General features: G+C 42.7%; 1 protein-coding gene across 2 annotated transcripts in view; it reads right to left on the bottom strand.

The window, feature by feature from the left end:
* Window positions 1-17,345, bottom strand: part of Garem1 (GRB2 associated regulator of MAPK1 subtype 1) — a 174,015-nt gene extending 156,670 nt beyond the window's left edge. For both annotated transcript variants that reach the window (XM_060377628.1, XM_060377629.1), the window contains exon 1: window positions 16,839-17,345. In XM_060377628.1, the coding sequence (XP_060233611.1) occupies window positions 16,839-16,959 (121 nt within the window). In that variant the 5' untranslated portion in view covers window positions 16,960-17,345. The remainder of the gene's footprint in view (window positions 1-16,838) is intronic.
* Between the last annotated feature and the right edge of the window lie 704 nt (window positions 17,346-18,049).

Below are 18,049 nucleotides of genomic sequence, written 5' to 3'. Positions count from 1 at the left end.
ACATATAACTGACCTTGTGTTCCAACTTACAGTAGCTACCGTTTGCAATGCATCATCTTTCCCGCTGGGTAAAACACTGGCTGGGATCTTCCTGCAAAATCTAAAGGCACCTTTTAAATCACTAAATGCCAGTCAGCAATTTTGGAGTCTACAAATGCCACATTCTGTTTAAGTTATTCATTCAACCCTGTGGCAACCATTAGATAAAATTTAAAAGTTCTAGCCAGCTGCTACAAAGCATACAGCATTTTGGGGTTATAGCCTTTGCGGCCACAGCTTATTAATCTTGGTCTTTTCCCACCTCTCAGCTGGCTCTGTTCACACCTGGTCAATGTTATTTATTATTATGATCACTTGATTTATAAGTACTGCATTCAGCCTCCTATTACCATTTCTCTAGCCTTGGATTCTCAATATGTAAACTCTCCAACTTTTGAATGTAACCTCCCTAAAATACTTCTGCATGGCTGCAGATTATCAATCTCCGACCGTAACAGACACTGAAGTCATTGTAGACACATGCAAAGATGACTTGACTATGACTGTTAAGTGGCCAGAGAACCAGCATTGACAATGACATGTAACAGGGACCTGAGGTGCATCACTTCTGGGTAGCGGCTTTAAGTGACCCGGGGAGATGTCCTATTCAATCTCCTGCTTCCACAATGTGGACACAACAGTTATGGGGACTCTAATCTGAGACCTACAATGAGAGAGAGGATGGAGGAGGCCACGGAATAGTCAGTTTGTGAGGAATATGTAAACCTGTGCTGTTTTTTTTTTCCTTTAATTTTTATTCAGTTATTTGAAGCGCTGGAGACTGAACTCTGAGGGGCTCAAGAGCCAACATGCTTTACTTTTCTCTTGTACCCACAGCCTAACCTTTTCTGTTTGGAGACATTGACCTTTGGAGTTGTCTGTTGCTAATGCTCATGAGCACTCTGCTTTTTGGCATGTGGTCATCTTTGATACAGTATTAACACCAAACCAGTAACCCTGGATCTAGTTAACGCTTTCTACTTCCCCACTCACATATCCAATCACTTATCCAGCAGGACTCACCTGCAAGCCAGTGCCTTTCACTATCTGCACGTCTTGTCTCTCCACACCTGGCTTGGGCTAAAGGCCACTTTTTTTCTCGATTATATAATCTTATGGCTTCCAAATATTTTTTTCTCACCTCTTGCCTTTTATTGTTGTAGATGATTTTCCAAAATAATGAAAACAATCCTTATAAAAAAATAAATCTAGATAGTACCTAGACTTGCAGCCCTATGGCAACCATTAGCTAAAATTTAAAAGTTGTAGGCAGCTGCTACAAAACATATAGAGTTTCTAAGTTACAGCATTTGTAGCCACAGCTTGGTCAGCTACATTCAGAAACTTGTTTCTGTGCTGTGTGGCTTGCCTAGTTTTGTAATAAGGATCACTGCATCATTTTCAGTTTTGACACTGGAGCTCATCAAAGTCACGGACTCCAGTGCATCCACGGTCATTTGTGTTCTGGAAGGGAGCCCAACATGAATGGCTACCAGGACAGCCACAGGTGAGACCCAAACTTCCATATGCTATGGCTCTTCAAAATCTGTTTCCAAGTTGTCTTTGTAACTTCGTTTCCTATTTCTTCTCTCAGATGCTTGTGTTTTGGCTGCTCTGAACCTCTGTCAGAAATTCTGCCTGTTCTAAAGAGGGCAAAATTCTAGTCATACTTTGATGACTAGCTCACTGGTTAAATGATGCTTTCTGAAAAAGCTGCTCAAGAGGCCTTGGCAAAATTAACTGACCTCTGAGGTAAAGCCTCCCCATCTCTCTATCAAAAGGTAACATTTAACTGTCTAAGAATCCACCTAGGCAGCAGGTCTGTGAGCCTCGAGGATGGGCTCCCCGTTTGTTTAGCTCTGTGCTCCCAGCTCTTGGTACTGTGTGTATCAGATGGCAGGCTCACGAGCCATAGTTTGTAAATGAGGAGCACTGTGTAAACCACATGCCATACTCCCACTCACACATCCTATTGATGGATGTTAGGGTAAATTCTACGTGCTTCTATATTTAAAACTTCTATTTTTAAAAACCTATAGTTTATTTAACTATGGGCCAGCAAAATGTGTGTGTATATCTCCATGTGTCCACATAGACACAGCATTTTTCTGGGAGTGCTATAATAAATTAATATGAACTGGGTAGCCTAAAACAACAGAAATTTATTCCTTCCCCATTGTGGAGCCCACATCCAAACTCAATTCCTGAGCAGGACTACATTCCTACAAAGTTTCTACTTCTAATGGCACCAAGTAAACCAGGCTTAGATAGCCATCTCCAATTTCTGCCATCACAGTCACATTGCCTATTCCATCCTAAATCTCTCTGTTTTCCTCCTTGCTCTTACAAGGATGCTTATTATGGTTTTTACAGCCCAATTGGGTGGATAACTTCATCTCAAGATTGCCAATTATATCTGCAAAGACCTTAAGTAAGGTAACATAAAAATGAGATTTATACACAGACATGTCTTTACTTGGGATGGGATGAGCATCGTTCAACTACACTGTCAGTATGTTTCTGTGTGTTATATATTATAAAAGAGGGCTGGTGAGATGATTCTGAAGGGGTAGGGGAAAATACTTGTGCTCAGGCTTGAGCATTTGAGTTTGTTCCCTGAGTCCCACAAGGTAGCAAGAGAGAACCAGCTCCCAAGAGTTGTCCTCTGACCTCCCCATACTTATGTACACACACACACACACACGTAACCATTTCCTTCTTAGTCAGCTTCCTGTTATTATAAAAATACTTACTTGATATAATCAACTTATAACGAAAGACTGTTTTTGTTTACAGTTTGGGGGAGTGTACTTTATCGGTTGCCCCTGTTGCTCTGGGTCCCGTGACAAGACAGCACATCATGGCACAAGCTCACAGTGAATAAACTCACTCATTCTGTGGCCAGGAAAAAAGAGAAAGTGGATCCTACTCAGAGGCACAGCACAGAGACCTGAAGTATTTTCATTAGGCCCTACCTTTTAAAGTTTCTGTGACCTCCCGACAGCACCAAGCTGAGGCCTAAGTCTTTAAAATGGCCTCTGGGAGATGCCCCAGATCTATATTACAGTGTGCCCCACCAGAGATGGATGGTTCAGGGACTAATCCTTGACTTCCGCTTAGATTACATCCCGCCTTCTGCTGGGGTATTCACACTTTGTTTCACGTGTTTCCTCTGAACACTGAATGACTTGATGGAAAGACATTCTATAGAGTAACTGTAATTCATGATATCTGGGATGTCCCAGATGTAGGATAACCATCATTTTACAACAACCAAGACAGAAAAAAAACAACACGGATTAAGCTATGCTACACCATTAATTATAAAACACATTCTAATTAAAACATGCACTTTAGAATCAATGAATATGTTAACGTCCATTTGGGGCTATGTTTCCACAACATGTGGAAAAATGCAAATAGCTTTTGATAAAATGGTACTGCTAAATCTCAGTGATCCACCAGCAAAATTTCAACATTATGCTGGCTTCAACTATCCATTTTCTTTCCTTTAGGCCAATACATATCTCTTAGGTAGGAAGTGCCTTTAAGAATTAAGTGTAAAAAGTCTGGGCCTTAGAAAGACTCTAGAATATGAACATGACTTTATGCAACACAGTACCATATACAATGAATATATATACAAGGAAAACTTTTAAAAGTCCTTTGAAATAGGAGAAGAAGGGAGTCTGGAGTCAGATGTCTTCCTCGCCCAGAGCCCGCTAGAAGACCGTAAAGTAAAGAATGAAGTGTGTGCAGATGTGCACACATCACGCAATTCCAACACACCTGGGGTAGAGCCACTCACCCAGATTTCTGAGGACAAGTCCCTGCACAACCTAGGAGGGGAGAAGTCCGAACCTCTGCTCTCAGCTTAGAAGGACAAATCCAGAGGCAATAAAACCATGGACTACACGCTAGTCCAGTTTCAGAAAGCTCCTCAGGGAATCCAGGTTGAGCATCTGCTGGGATTTTACACAGGACACATGTAATAGATGAAGTGTCAGAGAATATTTATGTGGACACTATGAGTTCTGAAACTGAGGAAGTGGGGCCCGCCCTGTACTGCACCTTTTCTAAAAAGGTTTAATTCTAGACTCTGCAAATGAGATCCAAAAGAATTAGGAAGACAATGCTAACAATGATTTGGGGGGGAGAGAAACAAAACGAGAAAAATTAAGTCTTTAGAAATGGACAAGGGTGGGTCACTACGGAGTCTGAAGGAAGTAGACACATACACATTAAGGACAGTGTGCAAAAGCGTGCCCCTTATTTGTACCAAAAATTACAGAACTACGCAATTACAGAATCTAAAAGCAAGTGCAACTTGCGAACTCCCTCCCCACCTCTCTTTCTCTCTCTCTTTCTCTCTCTCTCACACACACACTTACATGTACACACACAGCAGCTTAGAATCAAGTTAAACAAATTCTTCCCTGGAGAAAGCCCACTGCCAAGGCATCCAGACTCAGCTTCCAGCTTCCAGACGGCAATTCACAAGTTCCTCTCGCCTCCAAACCTCGCCAGGGTAGCCCTGCTTCAAAAGAAATTTAATTTTTCTTTGCACAAACAACTACGGGGTCTCCCATGGTCATCCCATGGATGAGAGGAACACATCAATACTGGAGAGACAGATCTTCTATGACTTTTCTTTAGGGAATAAAGAGATTGTTTGCAAATTTCATTAACCTTTTATGTTCTTGGAACACAGCCCAGGGTAATCTCTGAAAGACAGGTGTGGCCCAAGTGTGTTTTCCTATTGTTGAAAAGCAAAATAGATTCAACAAGGATAGCTCATATCAGTGGTAAACAGTTTTTTTTTTTTTTAATAACTAGGCTCACATAACAGGAGCCTGTAAGAAAATAGAAATCTTACATCATACGCAAAAATTAATTCCAGATGGACTGAAGACAAATTTGAAGTTTTCAAATCTTCCTAAACAATCTAAGGACTTCATGCACAATCTATGTTTCTGGGAAGATTCTCTTAATCAGGATTAAAAGCAGAAAAAGAAGACTCGTCTATTTTTGTGAAAACTAAAATTTGTTCAATAGGATAATGCAAAGTCAGTAGATATAATAAATGTACATAAAAAAATTGCCCCAGAGATTCCTACAAGTTGTCCTCTGTCCTCCACTTGCATACACCATGGTATGTTTGCACCAGTGCACATTCACGCGCGCGCGCACACACACGCGCACGCACACGCGCACGCACACGCACACACGCACACACACACACACACACACACACACACAATTTACGGGGGAGAAATGCTGATTACGATAGCAATAAGACCTTATCTCACTTACGTTCTGTTAGTTGGCAAGAACATCTTAGACTAAGGCTGACAGAGACTTGGGGAAACTGCATTGCCATATTTCAGTGACAGAAATAAGAGTTGTGATGACTTCTAGACTTCATCTTATCAGCCCTCATTAAGTCAACCCTACTCTATCAACTGGGCTTTGAGTCTGATGTAAGATCCATCCCCCACCCACCTGGTCCACATTCTGTTGTTTGACTATGACATTACAACATGCAGGAAGGCAATGGTATGAGAGGAGCTGAGAGGAACAGACACAAACTAGATGATCCTGGGAAAACAGTGAAATTGATGACTTTACATACAGGGAGAGCTAATCAGAGCTAATCAAAAGAGAAAATAAAGCCAGGTGTGGTAGTACACAGTTTTTATCCTAGTACTCAGTTTCCATGAAACAGTGACAGAATTCCATACGTCTGGGTAAATGTCGGCATAGGGTGAATAGAGAGCAAGTGTGAAGAACACACATTGGATTGTTTAAATGTGTTAGTGTGGTGATTTGAGCAAGAACGGCCTTAGTGCTTAGTGCGTACATGTCCTTCCTCCCTGCTCTCCAGGCCCCTCTTAGTTGGAAACTCCTTTGATATCAGAGCATTCAACTGTACAAAAGCTACTCAGATTACTATCTTCCAGCAATCTTCCAGTTGAATTAAAAAAAAAAACAAAAAACAAAAAACAGAGGGTGAGGGTGGAAGGAAGAGCAAAGTATGAGACACAACAAAGCTGGAATGAGCTTCCTCATCCACGATGGAGTAAATCTGAGGCTTTTCCTCTGCAATAGAAGATTCTCTTTCAGCAACTGTCACCTCCACACGCTGATAGATACAGCTGCTCATAAAGACCTTCAGTGCTAAGTTGGCAGACTGAGACAATATTTTACTTCCTGTCAATCACTGGCCTACACAGAGAGAACCAAGCCAGGCTCTTCTGACTCCCTTCTCCACAGACTAGGTGGTGAAGACAACATTTGCACAGATGTTCGCCAGAAGACAAATGACATTCAAGCTCTTGCATTTGCTTGTCCCCATGTCTTGTAATACCCTGTGAATTTCTATCACTCATCCTTGAGTACCAATGCTTAGACTCATGGGTATAACACTCCAAAGCTACTACAATCTAGCTCACCTAAATGGCCCAAACATTACTTCAGGTGTGTTACGAATTACATAGAAAAAAGAATGCATTCGGTATTTTTAAATTGGTCACAACTATTTAATTACAAAAACAGAGGTAACGACTAAACAGAAGAAAAACAGAAAGAAAATTTAGAAAGTGATTAAACGAGATTATTCATAAACATTCCATAAAACCAATATAAAGTTCATTAAGATTTTTGTTATTGTGATTAGAAGAGCTTTGCAAAACACTTTAAATTAAACAGAAATCTCAGGAAATTAAAACAAAAACATATTATTGATGCTAATTTAACAGTAATCAAAGAAACACCAATATAAATGAGAAAAGTGTGATTTTTTTTTTTTTTTTAGTTATCTAAATTTGCAAAGACTAAGAAATGACTACAACAGTCAATGACAGACACAGTGACAGGCTTACCCATGACGGTCTGAATAGTCCTAGATGCAATTTACCAACACTTATGCATAATCTAAAAGCAACACTTTTTTTTTTGAGTGGGAGCCTCAAATAATGATATGATAAGAAACTGACCAATTTAGGTACAAAGATGTTCTCAAAAACAGCATACTCAAATGTAGTGTCTCACAACAGGAAAATGGTCATAAAATAATGATTTGCTGGTAAGGCAAAAGCCCATTAATCTTAATAATTTTACCTTCCAGCAACAATGAAGTACAGTGCAGTGGTGCATACAGCTAAACTCTGGACAGTTTGGTCCCAGTTTAACATATATTTTCTGTACATTCTATATTTGCCTAATACCAACTGTTATGTAACAACTAATATGCCCTCTGAGTTTAAAGCCAATATTCACTCTGCCTTCTTTTTCTATAGTTTCCAAATGTCCTGTAATGTTGAAAATAGACAATACTGTTTTAAATATAACCATCACACCTTTCTGTCCAGAGGACCAGAATGGGGGAACGGCTTCTCTCAAAAATTATACAGCTATCCCCATGAGTGTATCAAGTCAGAGAGAAAATGTGCAAAGTATGCAAGCCAAAGTGACAATAAGGTGAGGTAGACTTAATAGCCACCATTTCTTTTAAATACACAACTCCTTCTGGCTTACTTTGATACACTTTCAGTTCTAATAAAGTGTTTCCTGGCTGGGGATAGAGCTGGTGGTAGATTATTTGCTGAACACGTGTACCCTAATTATCCTTCATCCCAAGCAAACAAACCCAAAACAGGCTTCTTAAATACAGGGGAGATATCAGAGCTGTTTTAAAACGTTTCTGAGTAGCAGGTGGTCTCTGATACCCAGTGCCCACATCTCCTGCCATAGGAGCAGACTTTAACTCTCTGCCTTCCCTCCCACATCAAAGTGCTAAAGTCCTGACCAAGGAGACGTGAGTAAAATATGGTGAGGAATTAGGAGAAAATACTCTCTTGCCCTTCTTGCTATGTGGGATGCAGAAAACAGAGCTAGGGCTCCAGCAGTCATTCAGAACCATGAGGTCACATTGACAATGGCAACAGTTTGAGGGAGGCAAAGCAGAAAAGAAAGGAACAGTGTAAGTCTTCAACTTTGGACCTGACCTGTGACACATGGCTGAAATTAACCTTGACTGATAAATAATAGCCATGACAAATGAGCTTCTGAAATTTCTGCCGAACCTATCTTCCCTGGCTTCATTTTAACTGGCCAAAACATGGCACCAAAATAAACAGAAAAAAAATAAATAAATAAAGGCAGCCTTTTAATAAAACTTTCTGTTACTTGTTATTTTTAAGCAGGTAATTTGAACCTTATAGAGCACTTCTCTTTCACATACACTCATGGGCCTCTATCTCCACTAATTAAGTTGCTTTTTAACTTGGGCTCAGAGCTGGATTGAGTTTGTAGGATGGTATCCCCGAGGTAAAAATGAATGCTGAAATATTCTAAATGTGAACACCCTGAAATAGTCTGTGATGAAAGACCCGAGGGCATATGACTAAGGATAGAAATGACAGTGGAGTGGATACATGTTAGTTCTGTGGTTCTGAGCATTCTCACTGGTCCACTGTGACTACAGGATAACGGTAATCCAAACTGAGCACCATTCCTGGAAGAAACAGCGTCTGCAGAGCTGGATGTGATATGCATGGTTTTCTCGGGGAGTTCGTTAACCTTTTTATGAATGAACAGCAGCCTCCACAATAACCACTGTGTGTAACTGCCTATGTGCTAGTAGACATGATGAAAAACAACAGTGCAGCGAAAAGGCGGTGACACTGGTCTGATATTTTGAGAAATGTAAATCTAGTCCCCTGATAGAAAGATAGCAAAGTTTCATTTCTAAGATGTTAAGGACTGGCATAAAACAAAACAAAACAAAACAAAACAAAACTATCATCTCAATTAGAAAAATTCTGGCTGAATAAATTTTTTCTCTATTGAATTAAGGATATTAACCAGCAGGCAGAATGTATCTTAAATCTTTCCAGAGATATATACATAAGCATTGCTAAAAACAATTACATTCTGCTCTGTACCGTGGCTAGGTCTGACCCCAATAACCCTTAGTGCATGTTCACTATTATGCAGAATAACAAACACCTTCACAGTGCCAAGAATTCACATTGCATTTTAAATTTAACAACATGGCATTTATTAAACAACCGTTAAACCATCAAAGCCCAAGTGATGTTTAAGTACTTCAATCTGGGCTAACAATTAACAGAATCAATTAAAATGGCTTGCCTTGTAATTTTAAGGCAATGCATCCACAGCACTGCAAATGGTTTGGGAGTGTTTTCCTTCCTTTCCTACAACAGAATACTCCTTCAAGGGCATAAAAGGAAACTCATTGTCTGGGATTAAGACACTACAGTCAGTCTTGTGGCTATTCTAGGAAGAGACAACTGTACCAAATTAGCCATTACAGAATTGTAGCACATTTGAACCAAGTGGTTTGCTTTGCTTAGAAATAAAATTGCTAGGGTCCACAACGAGACTCTGGGCAGCTGAACAGATGACTCTCATTGGGCCTTTTTTCTTGAAGTGAGTGATGACTAGTCTAGTGCATACACATGGGGATCATGTGAGCAGTATAATGACGTCAAAGTTTAAAAATTCAAAGGCACGTCACTACACATGTACAATCACAGTCACCTTCATTTTAGCACGACAGGTGGTTTATCATCCAGAATTTTTTATTTACCCTGAAAATAAGTTGCAATTTCCAGAAAGAATTTGTTTAGAATACTATAACGAACAGCCCCATATCATAACGATCCATAAGTCTCTTACTTTTCTTTTTTTTCTCTTACTTTTCTTGTTGCTTTGCCTAGCATGTTGGTTCTGATTTATAAACTTAATAATATATATAATATCTGCCTCAAGTGGGACAAAAGTAAAGTGCCATTACAGGCCCACAGACGCCTGAGACCACACAGTTATTAACACTCTGATTTGTTCATTCACTTATTAAATGCTTGGAGTTTCCCTTGTGATGCGAAGAGATGGGAAATAATAAAAATAGCTCTAAGGCTCTTTAACCTGAACTTGGAGAGAAGACTCTTCTGGATTTCAGAGCAGAGGTATGTAGAAAAGTGGGGGAGGCTTTTTTGTGGGAATATGCTGTGAAAGAATTAATCTCCAGAAATTTAAAACGTCTTAGCGGATATTTTGCATCACCTTCAAGAATAACAAAATATGTAAACCATGAATGGGAGTTACTTTTCATTTTGTACACAATAGCTGGTGCAGAAAAGACACAGGGTCCTGCTAAGACCAGAGGGGAGTTTATGAGTCTTCCATGAACTGTGGTAGAAAGTGAAAAGACAGATCCCTAAGGGAAAGCCAACAAAAATAAACGAGTTTACAAGCTGGTCTACAAGAAGTGGCTATTTTAGTAAGGCAGCCAAGGAGAAAGAGAGACCCAAAATACTCCCTCTTCAACTGATGAAGCAGAGGATCACCACCGTCAAAGCATTTTCCCAGATTCTTAATGCCAGTGTGAAAATGCATTTCACATAAGACTTTCAAAACAGCCATGGTACTTGAAAAACAGATACTAAAGTAGCTATCCTCGCTTCATGGATCTAAATGTTTATCACTGTCCACTGCCTAAAACAATATCCTCTCCCATCTTGAGCTCATCCCTTTTAGACATGGCCAACAATTAGAGTATGTCGGGATTGGGAGAAAGTAAAAGTATACAGTAAACTCGGTGTGATGGCGCACGCCTTTAATCCCAGCACTCAGGGGGGCACAGGCAGGCAGTTCACTGTGAGTTTGAGGCCAGCATGGTCTACAAAGCAAGTCCAGGACAGCCAAGTCTACACAGAGAAACCCTGTCTCAAAAAAGAATCATCAAACAAAAATGTATACAGTATATAAGAGAACATTAAACCAACTTTCTCATCATTTAGCTTGCATACAAAACTACAGGCATTAAAAAACCACTGGCAGTCAAAACCATGTAAATATACACTCAGATGCTCAAATGTCTCAGTTCTTTGCTTTGGTATCATTTCTATCTGGATTCAGTTAAAAGTCCCTCCCTGTCTTCCTGCTCCAGCCTCTCTCAGCTCAGTTTGGGGGTTCATTCAGAACACTTTCTCACTGAAAGAGACTTCACTCCTTTTCATAACCTGAAGACGTCTGTGACACCTATAATTCACAGAAGGAAATACCCTAAGCCACCTGGAGCATTTCTGTTTCCCTACCTGTCTAAGTGTAAAAACATCTATTATCCCGGTTCCTTCTGCATGCTCAAGGATACATGCAGAAGCCTCCCTCTGAAAGCATATAAGCATCTTTATGCCAATCTTATATGCACATACATATTATTAGGCAATATACATGTAATTCATATATGCTATTACATTAATGCCCCAAATAAGCAGATGAACGAGACTGCTGGCTCCACAAGGACCAAAGCTACGGAACAATACATTTCCAGATTCCCCACTTCCAAAGATATGTATTTATAAAAAGTGTTCTGCTTGGACCAGGACTGCAGTGGAAGGACTTTCCTCCCATGGTGACCATGTCTGTGATGAATGGAAGCTGCTTTTGATCTAACCCACTCAGTCATTCACCTACTAAATTCAACTAACTCAAACACATAGTGTTTTCTCCCACGTCTTTCTACAATACACTGAGCAGGGATACAAAGATCTCAAGGGGATAAAGGAAATAATGAAATGCTGATGCATGTTGAGGAGTTAAAGTCTCCAGTATCTAAGTGACAATTTTTTTTTTTAGAATTTGTATTTTTTTTTATGTACTGAAAACTTTCTGAAGGTTTAATGTAGAAAAATTACTTCAGTATCTTTTTCAATTAAGTTTTTATTTTTATATATTAATTACAGTTTATTCATTTTGTATCCCAGCTATAGCCCCCCTCCCTCATTACCTCCCTACCCCACCTTCCCTCCCTCATCTCCTCCCATGCCCTTCTCCAAGTCCACTGATAGGGGAGGTCCTCCTCCCCTTTCTTCTGACCCTAGCTTATCAGGTCTGACCAGGACTGGTTGCACTGGGCTGACAATTTTTGTACCTTAAGAAAGTCTGTGTATATTGTGGGGGGTGTCTCTAGAATGAACCCAAGGCCTCTTGCATGCTGGGTAAGTGCTCTATCACTAAACCACACTCCCACCCCTAATGCTTTGTTTAGTAAAAACTTTGGTGGATAAAAGGAGTTGCCACCAAAGCTTGACAATCGGAGTTCAAGTTCTAGACCCAGCATAAGAAGGATGAAAGGGCAGCTACAATACCATAAAGTCATCCTCTGGCCTCTCCATACACACCATGCATGCACACCCCATCACAAAATAATACTGTCATCTTTTTTTTAAATGTAGACTTCTTCAAATTCTAAAAGTCTTACAGTAAAAAAAATAATAATAACAAAATGCTATATTCAAATTTCCTCTTTGTTTCAGAACTTGTGACAGAGTGATCAATAAAGCCATTTCAAACACTAAGGTATGTTGAATCAGGATATTGTTCAGGGTAGGAGGAGACAGAAGCATGAATTTAAGGACATAAGGAAAAGGTTCAAAGTTTTATAACATCTGAAGGACTTATTCATCCCTCTAAATAAATATTAAAGGCTAGTGAAATGGCTCTGTGGCTAAAGCTACATGCTGCCAATTCTGGTGGGCTGAGTTTGATCTCCTAAGCCCACAAGATGGAAGGAGAAAACCAACTCCTACAGGCTGTCCTCTGAACTCCATACTTACACCATGGTATCAGTATGCACACACAGATACGCACACATGTGATAAACATCATATAAAATATTAGGACTTAAATATAGATTCTACTAGTGCTTTTGGAATGATATAACAATGTATCTTAAAATGTCAGTATTTATAATATGTTGAGCACTCTTTGCATTTAAAACAAGAATGAAAGTTTTAAAGAACAAGTTTAAAATGTTAGGGTACACCGCTTCATATGGTCTTTAAGGAAAAGCAAAAAGAGAAGGGAGGAAAGGAGGGAGGGAGGGAAGAAAATTCTGAGCTAGATCATGAGGACTTTTTGCAAGATAAAGTAGAAGATAGGCAGCTTCCCTCAGACCCAGTTTTGAGCATGGACTGCTGGAGCGGAGCAGAGTTTAGTATTTTCTGTCCTCTTCCTGGTTCTGAATGAATTCATGGAATCTGATCCACAAACAACTTATATGACTACAACCATTTAACATACCTTGACAGTCAGCGAATCAATAACTGGGGTTGGCTTCTGCTGATTATAGCTGTCCCATCAATTCTCCCAGAGAAAACAGCTACAGGCTTTCTTGGGATTCTCCAAAAAGACTTGGGGGAAAAACCTAGGAAGCCTCACCAATTTTGTATTTAGCACTCAAAGATAAATTGCGTGGACAACAGGCAAGATGGCTCAGTGGGTAAGGGCACTTGCTGCTAAGCCTGATGGCCTGAAACCCATTCCCTAGACCCACATAGTAGCAGGAGAGAACTGATTCCCAACAGTTCTCCTCCAACAGCCACATGTACATTGTGGTATGTTTGTCTCTGCAAACACACACGCACACGCGCGTGCACACACACACACACACACACACACAAAGTAAACAAACAAAATAAATGTAATTTAACTTTCATCATTGGACATAACAAATTGAATGCATCTAATTGACCTGGCTCATGCAAAAAAAAAGAAAAAAAAAAGGAAAATTCTTCATGCACTGTTAATTCTTTTAAATAGTAACTATACAAAGAAGTTATTTGAACAGATACAAATGCAAGCCCCAAATACCACTTTTTCCTTCTCTCTCTTACCTCTTTCTCCCTTCTGTAACCTCCCTTCTTCCCTTTCGGCCCCTCCTTTGGGAAGCAGAAAGTCATCTAAACATGATGGATGACGCCAGCACTTAATTCGGTGTCTACACTGTTTTAAAAATATTGACTTTCTGGTCCTCAAGCTTTCAGAGACAGGGAGGCTATTTAGAGCAGAAGTCAGGCCTCCCAGTTCTACTCCCTTTTCTCAGGAGGAGGCAGCACAACCTGCTATAAAGGGCGGGCTTCCAAGGCACAGAAGCTGCTGGAAAGCCCACTGCTCATTTCGAGCCTTTTGCTCAAACTCTCTGAGTCCAAGTTCCCCAGATCCTTAAAGCAGGGCTGCTGAGAGATGAAGACAATGTGTACAACACATGGAAATATACCTGCATACAGCAGGCATCTGATGATCAACACCGACCAACGCTAAGTTTTCAATGTTCTTCCACAACTGCTTAAAGGCAACCCCTATCTATCTTCCTCTTAGCATAGTGCCTACCTGTGGCATGGTTTTCAATTTCTTTTTGGGTTCTTTTAAAACAAATGATGTGGAAAATGACTACTTTTCATGTCTAAGAGAGGTGTGTGTGTGTGTGTGTGTGTGTGTGTGTGTGTGTGTGTGTGTATGATTAAGACTCTACAAATCCGGAGAGTTTACCAATGGCTTTGAAAATATGGCAGCCACATCCTTAACCTGTCTTCTACACTGTATTGAGACACATTCATGTAAGGAATTTATGATTTGGTTCTTTTAAAGTCTACCCAAATTACACTGTTAAAATAACTTGTCCCCTGCCCCCATCAGATTAGGAAAGACTTAATAAGTAAACAAAGAGTTCTACAGTAAAGATGTGGGCCCAGTGGCATTCCACAGTGCCTATGTTTGCATGAGTATAACCTTTGGTCTCTAGAGCAAAGACAATTGCATCACAAGTTCTAAAGTGACTCTTGCACATTCAGAATGTGGAATGTATTCTTACTCCCAACACATTCCTATGTATAGGAATGTTCATTATCTCAGAACTTACAAACAGCAAGAAGAGGAGGAGGAGGAAGAGAAAGAGGAAGAAGCAACTTAATGTCTATCAGTGAGAGAGTGGACATAAATACATCTTAATGTTCATCAATAAGGAACCAGACAGATAAGTGTTACAGCCATTCCCAAGGAATATCAGGCAGCTATTAAAATCTATGCTAACAAAAAAGAGATGGGACCAGCTAATGAAGGAGTCAGGCATAAGGTAGTACTGTCTACAAGTATGAATTTAATGTGCTGAAGTGATTCTCAAGTGGTAATCACAAGAGGAATTTACAATAAAGAACTAGAAATACACATGGTGATCAAATCCATCCCAGGCCCTGGAAGGACACACTGGACTTGCAGCCCACATCCTAATTTGAAAAGAAGTGTGGGCAGAGCTCAGTGCTGATTCAGATCCTTTTAATGAACGACAGGAAATGAATGATGGGAAAGTAGATAACAAGACTAAGAGTTATGTCTAAGGCTGATACACAGCCTCTTTGCACTTTGAGTTGGAAGAAGCCTGAGTGAGTTTCATTCCACTTGCACCGATGGTCTCTTGCCTGGCTAAGACATTTTGGCAGAGTTTGCAGAGATGAGGGAAGGTCTAGAAATGGAAAGGTAAAGACTCACAACCTGCCCAAACATACATTTGCACAGTGGAGGAGGAAATGAAAATGCATACACACACACACACACACACACACACACATGCCTGCAAATACAACAGTTTGCCAAGGAGAAATGCCTCAACATGCCATCTGTCCTCCCCTGGATTCAATAGTATTACCATCACACACTTCATTCCTAGTTTAGAAACTCCTAGTTTATTCCCAGTGCCCACTACAACCACCACCAACACAGACAGGGACAGGAGGCATGCCAGTGTTTTCCAGCTTTCACAAACTTGCTTCTGTATCAATTTTCTTGTCAGTGTTTCTAACATCTGACTTTACTCCATAGACGTGAAGCAGAATGAGACTTCCTTGGGGGCTCTTGTACATCTCATGTGAAACACACTTCTACTCCAGAAAACAAAGAGTAAGGCAAGTGCGGGTGACTGGTAGAAAGAGCATCCTTCTGCTCAGACCCGTTTTGATCTGGTTTTCGTGTGGCCACCGCTCTGCCTGTGTGCCTGCCTGCTGTCAGTCCAGGTCCTGCTGCCCTTCAGCAGAGCAGACTTCCTACAATCTGCAGTCCCGTGAAGCTAAACCGGCCGAAGTTACCGTGAAAAAAAAAACAACAGATACAATTTAAACTGCCCCCTCCAATGTCACAACTCTCAAACCCAAAGGTGTCCACCTGACTGCCAGGAGCAGCAGCATCTACATATTTGTTTGAAGATGTCAGTGTAGAATAATCAATGTGAGTGTGTGTGTGTGTGTGTGTGTGTGGTGTTCTAAGTTGTTTCCTTGTGGTCACTTTCAGGAAATACAGGCATTTCTTGGTTCAGAGCTCGGATTGCAAATCAATATGTGTTTTAGTAGCTTAAAATATTTTTTTTTCCTAAACTGGAAGTGCGCTAAGCTACTAATTAACCTTAAACATACCATCACTTCTGCTAAAGACGTTTTCTGCACACAGCCTCAAATCACTCGTTGGGTTAAAGGGAATAGACAAGCTGTAGTAAAAGCTCTCCAAGAGACGAGATCGTTTTCTTTGGGTCACCTGGGAGCTTCTCGTCTGAAATCTGCAGCTTCTTGGAGGACACAGGGTGAGCCGGTAGGAGAGAGCACCCTAAACAAGATACCACCCAGAGCCCAATTATTTTCCTCAGAAAGTTGTCTGAGATAACTTGAGGGTTCCCAGACTGAGTAATTCTTGCGTCCAAGATCGCTATCTGCAGGTTTCCACGGTGTTGATTCTTTTAAGGTGTCCTTATTAACTGCACTGCAAGGGTTCTAATCGCACTTCTCTGGCGGCGGCTGCTGGGGGGAGCGGAAAGCAACGCGCCAGAGCTGCGGCAGCCTGGCGGGCCAACTAGACGGCCAGGGGCGAGCACTGATCCCCCCCCGCCCCCCAACACACACACGCTGGTCCCACCCTTCCTGACACCCGCGCGCCCCGCAGGCACTCACCGCTGTCCAGCCGCGCGATCTGGGGCAGCCGGTAGGTGCTGACCAGCAGGTCGAGCGGCACCGCCACTGGGCTCCACTTCACATCCTTGAGGCTGCAGCCCAACGAGGGCGCCGGGTCCATCTTCCCCGCCTCCTCCGGGCCCCGCGCTCCCGCGCCCGCGCCACCGCTGGCGGGCGGGCGGCTCCGCACTCCCGCCGCGGGCAGCCCCGGGCAGCGAGGCTCAGCGGCGGGGACGCCGGCCCCAGTCTTCAGCGGCCACACCGAGGCATGGCTGGCGCCCCGCGCCCTCAAGCCCGCGGAGCACTGCAGGCGGCCCGGCTGGCTGCGGCGGCTCCCGCTCCGCCTCCGCCTCCCTTGGCCCCGGCTCTGCAGCTGCGACGGCCGGCCGCCCGCCTCCTCCTCCTCGGCCCCCTCCTAGCCTCCGCCTCGAGCACAGTGTAAGGAGGAGCCGCGGGTCCGAGGAACGCCATAGCAGCGCTCCCGGCACTGACTAATCAACAAGGTGCAAGGGACGCCTGCGCAGCCTGCCCCGGCACCGCCTCCGCGCCCGCCTCCCCACAGGAGGCTCCGCCTCCCTGGAGGACAGGCTCCGCCTCCCCAAAGCGGGCCTCGCCTCTTCGACTCAGGCCCCGCCTCTACTCAACCAGCTCCACCTCTTTGGGGCGCAGCCTTCACGTCCCTGGAACTCGGGCTCCACCTCCAGTAGCTCCGCCTCCCTTCCGGTAGGCTCAGCCTTCCACATGTCCCGCCCCCGAATGACCACGCCTTCTTCTAGCTCCGCCTTTCTCCACCTAGCCCCGCCTCCTTTGCTAATCTCTCCTAGGCCCCGCCTCCCTAGTCCCGCCTCCTGCAGGCTCCGCCCTCCGCACATTTCCCTAGCTAAGAGCTCTCCCTCTCTCCAAGGCGGCTCCCGGGACTGCGGTACCCGCTCGGCTGCGCTCCGCAAGCTTTGGCTCTCGCTCCCCCGTCCGACCGCTCGCGTGCCCTGCAGCCTCCTCTGGCTCGTCCTTTCTGGAGCCCGAGGTGCAGTGCTCTTCGTGGTCCGCAGTGGACCTCTGGCAACTGCAGGTTGTCCTAGCTTTAGGGACCTGGGTGGGAAAGAGCCTGCTCGAGGCCGCTATGGAGCCAGCTTTCCGTGGTGCTTAGCAACCCCACAACCCACCACGGACGGAGCTGGAAGTTACTGTGACCAGCCTAAGTCAGACATAAA

This window comes from Meriones unguiculatus, chromosome 2 (assembly GCF_030254825.1).
Source record: "Meriones unguiculatus strain TT.TT164.6M chromosome 2, Bangor_MerUng_6.1, whole genome shotgun sequence".
In the NCBI taxonomy this organism is placed as follows: Eukaryota; Metazoa; Chordata; class Mammalia; order Rodentia; family Muridae; genus Meriones; species Meriones unguiculatus.
This window is presented reverse-complemented; position numbering and strand designations above follow the sequence as displayed.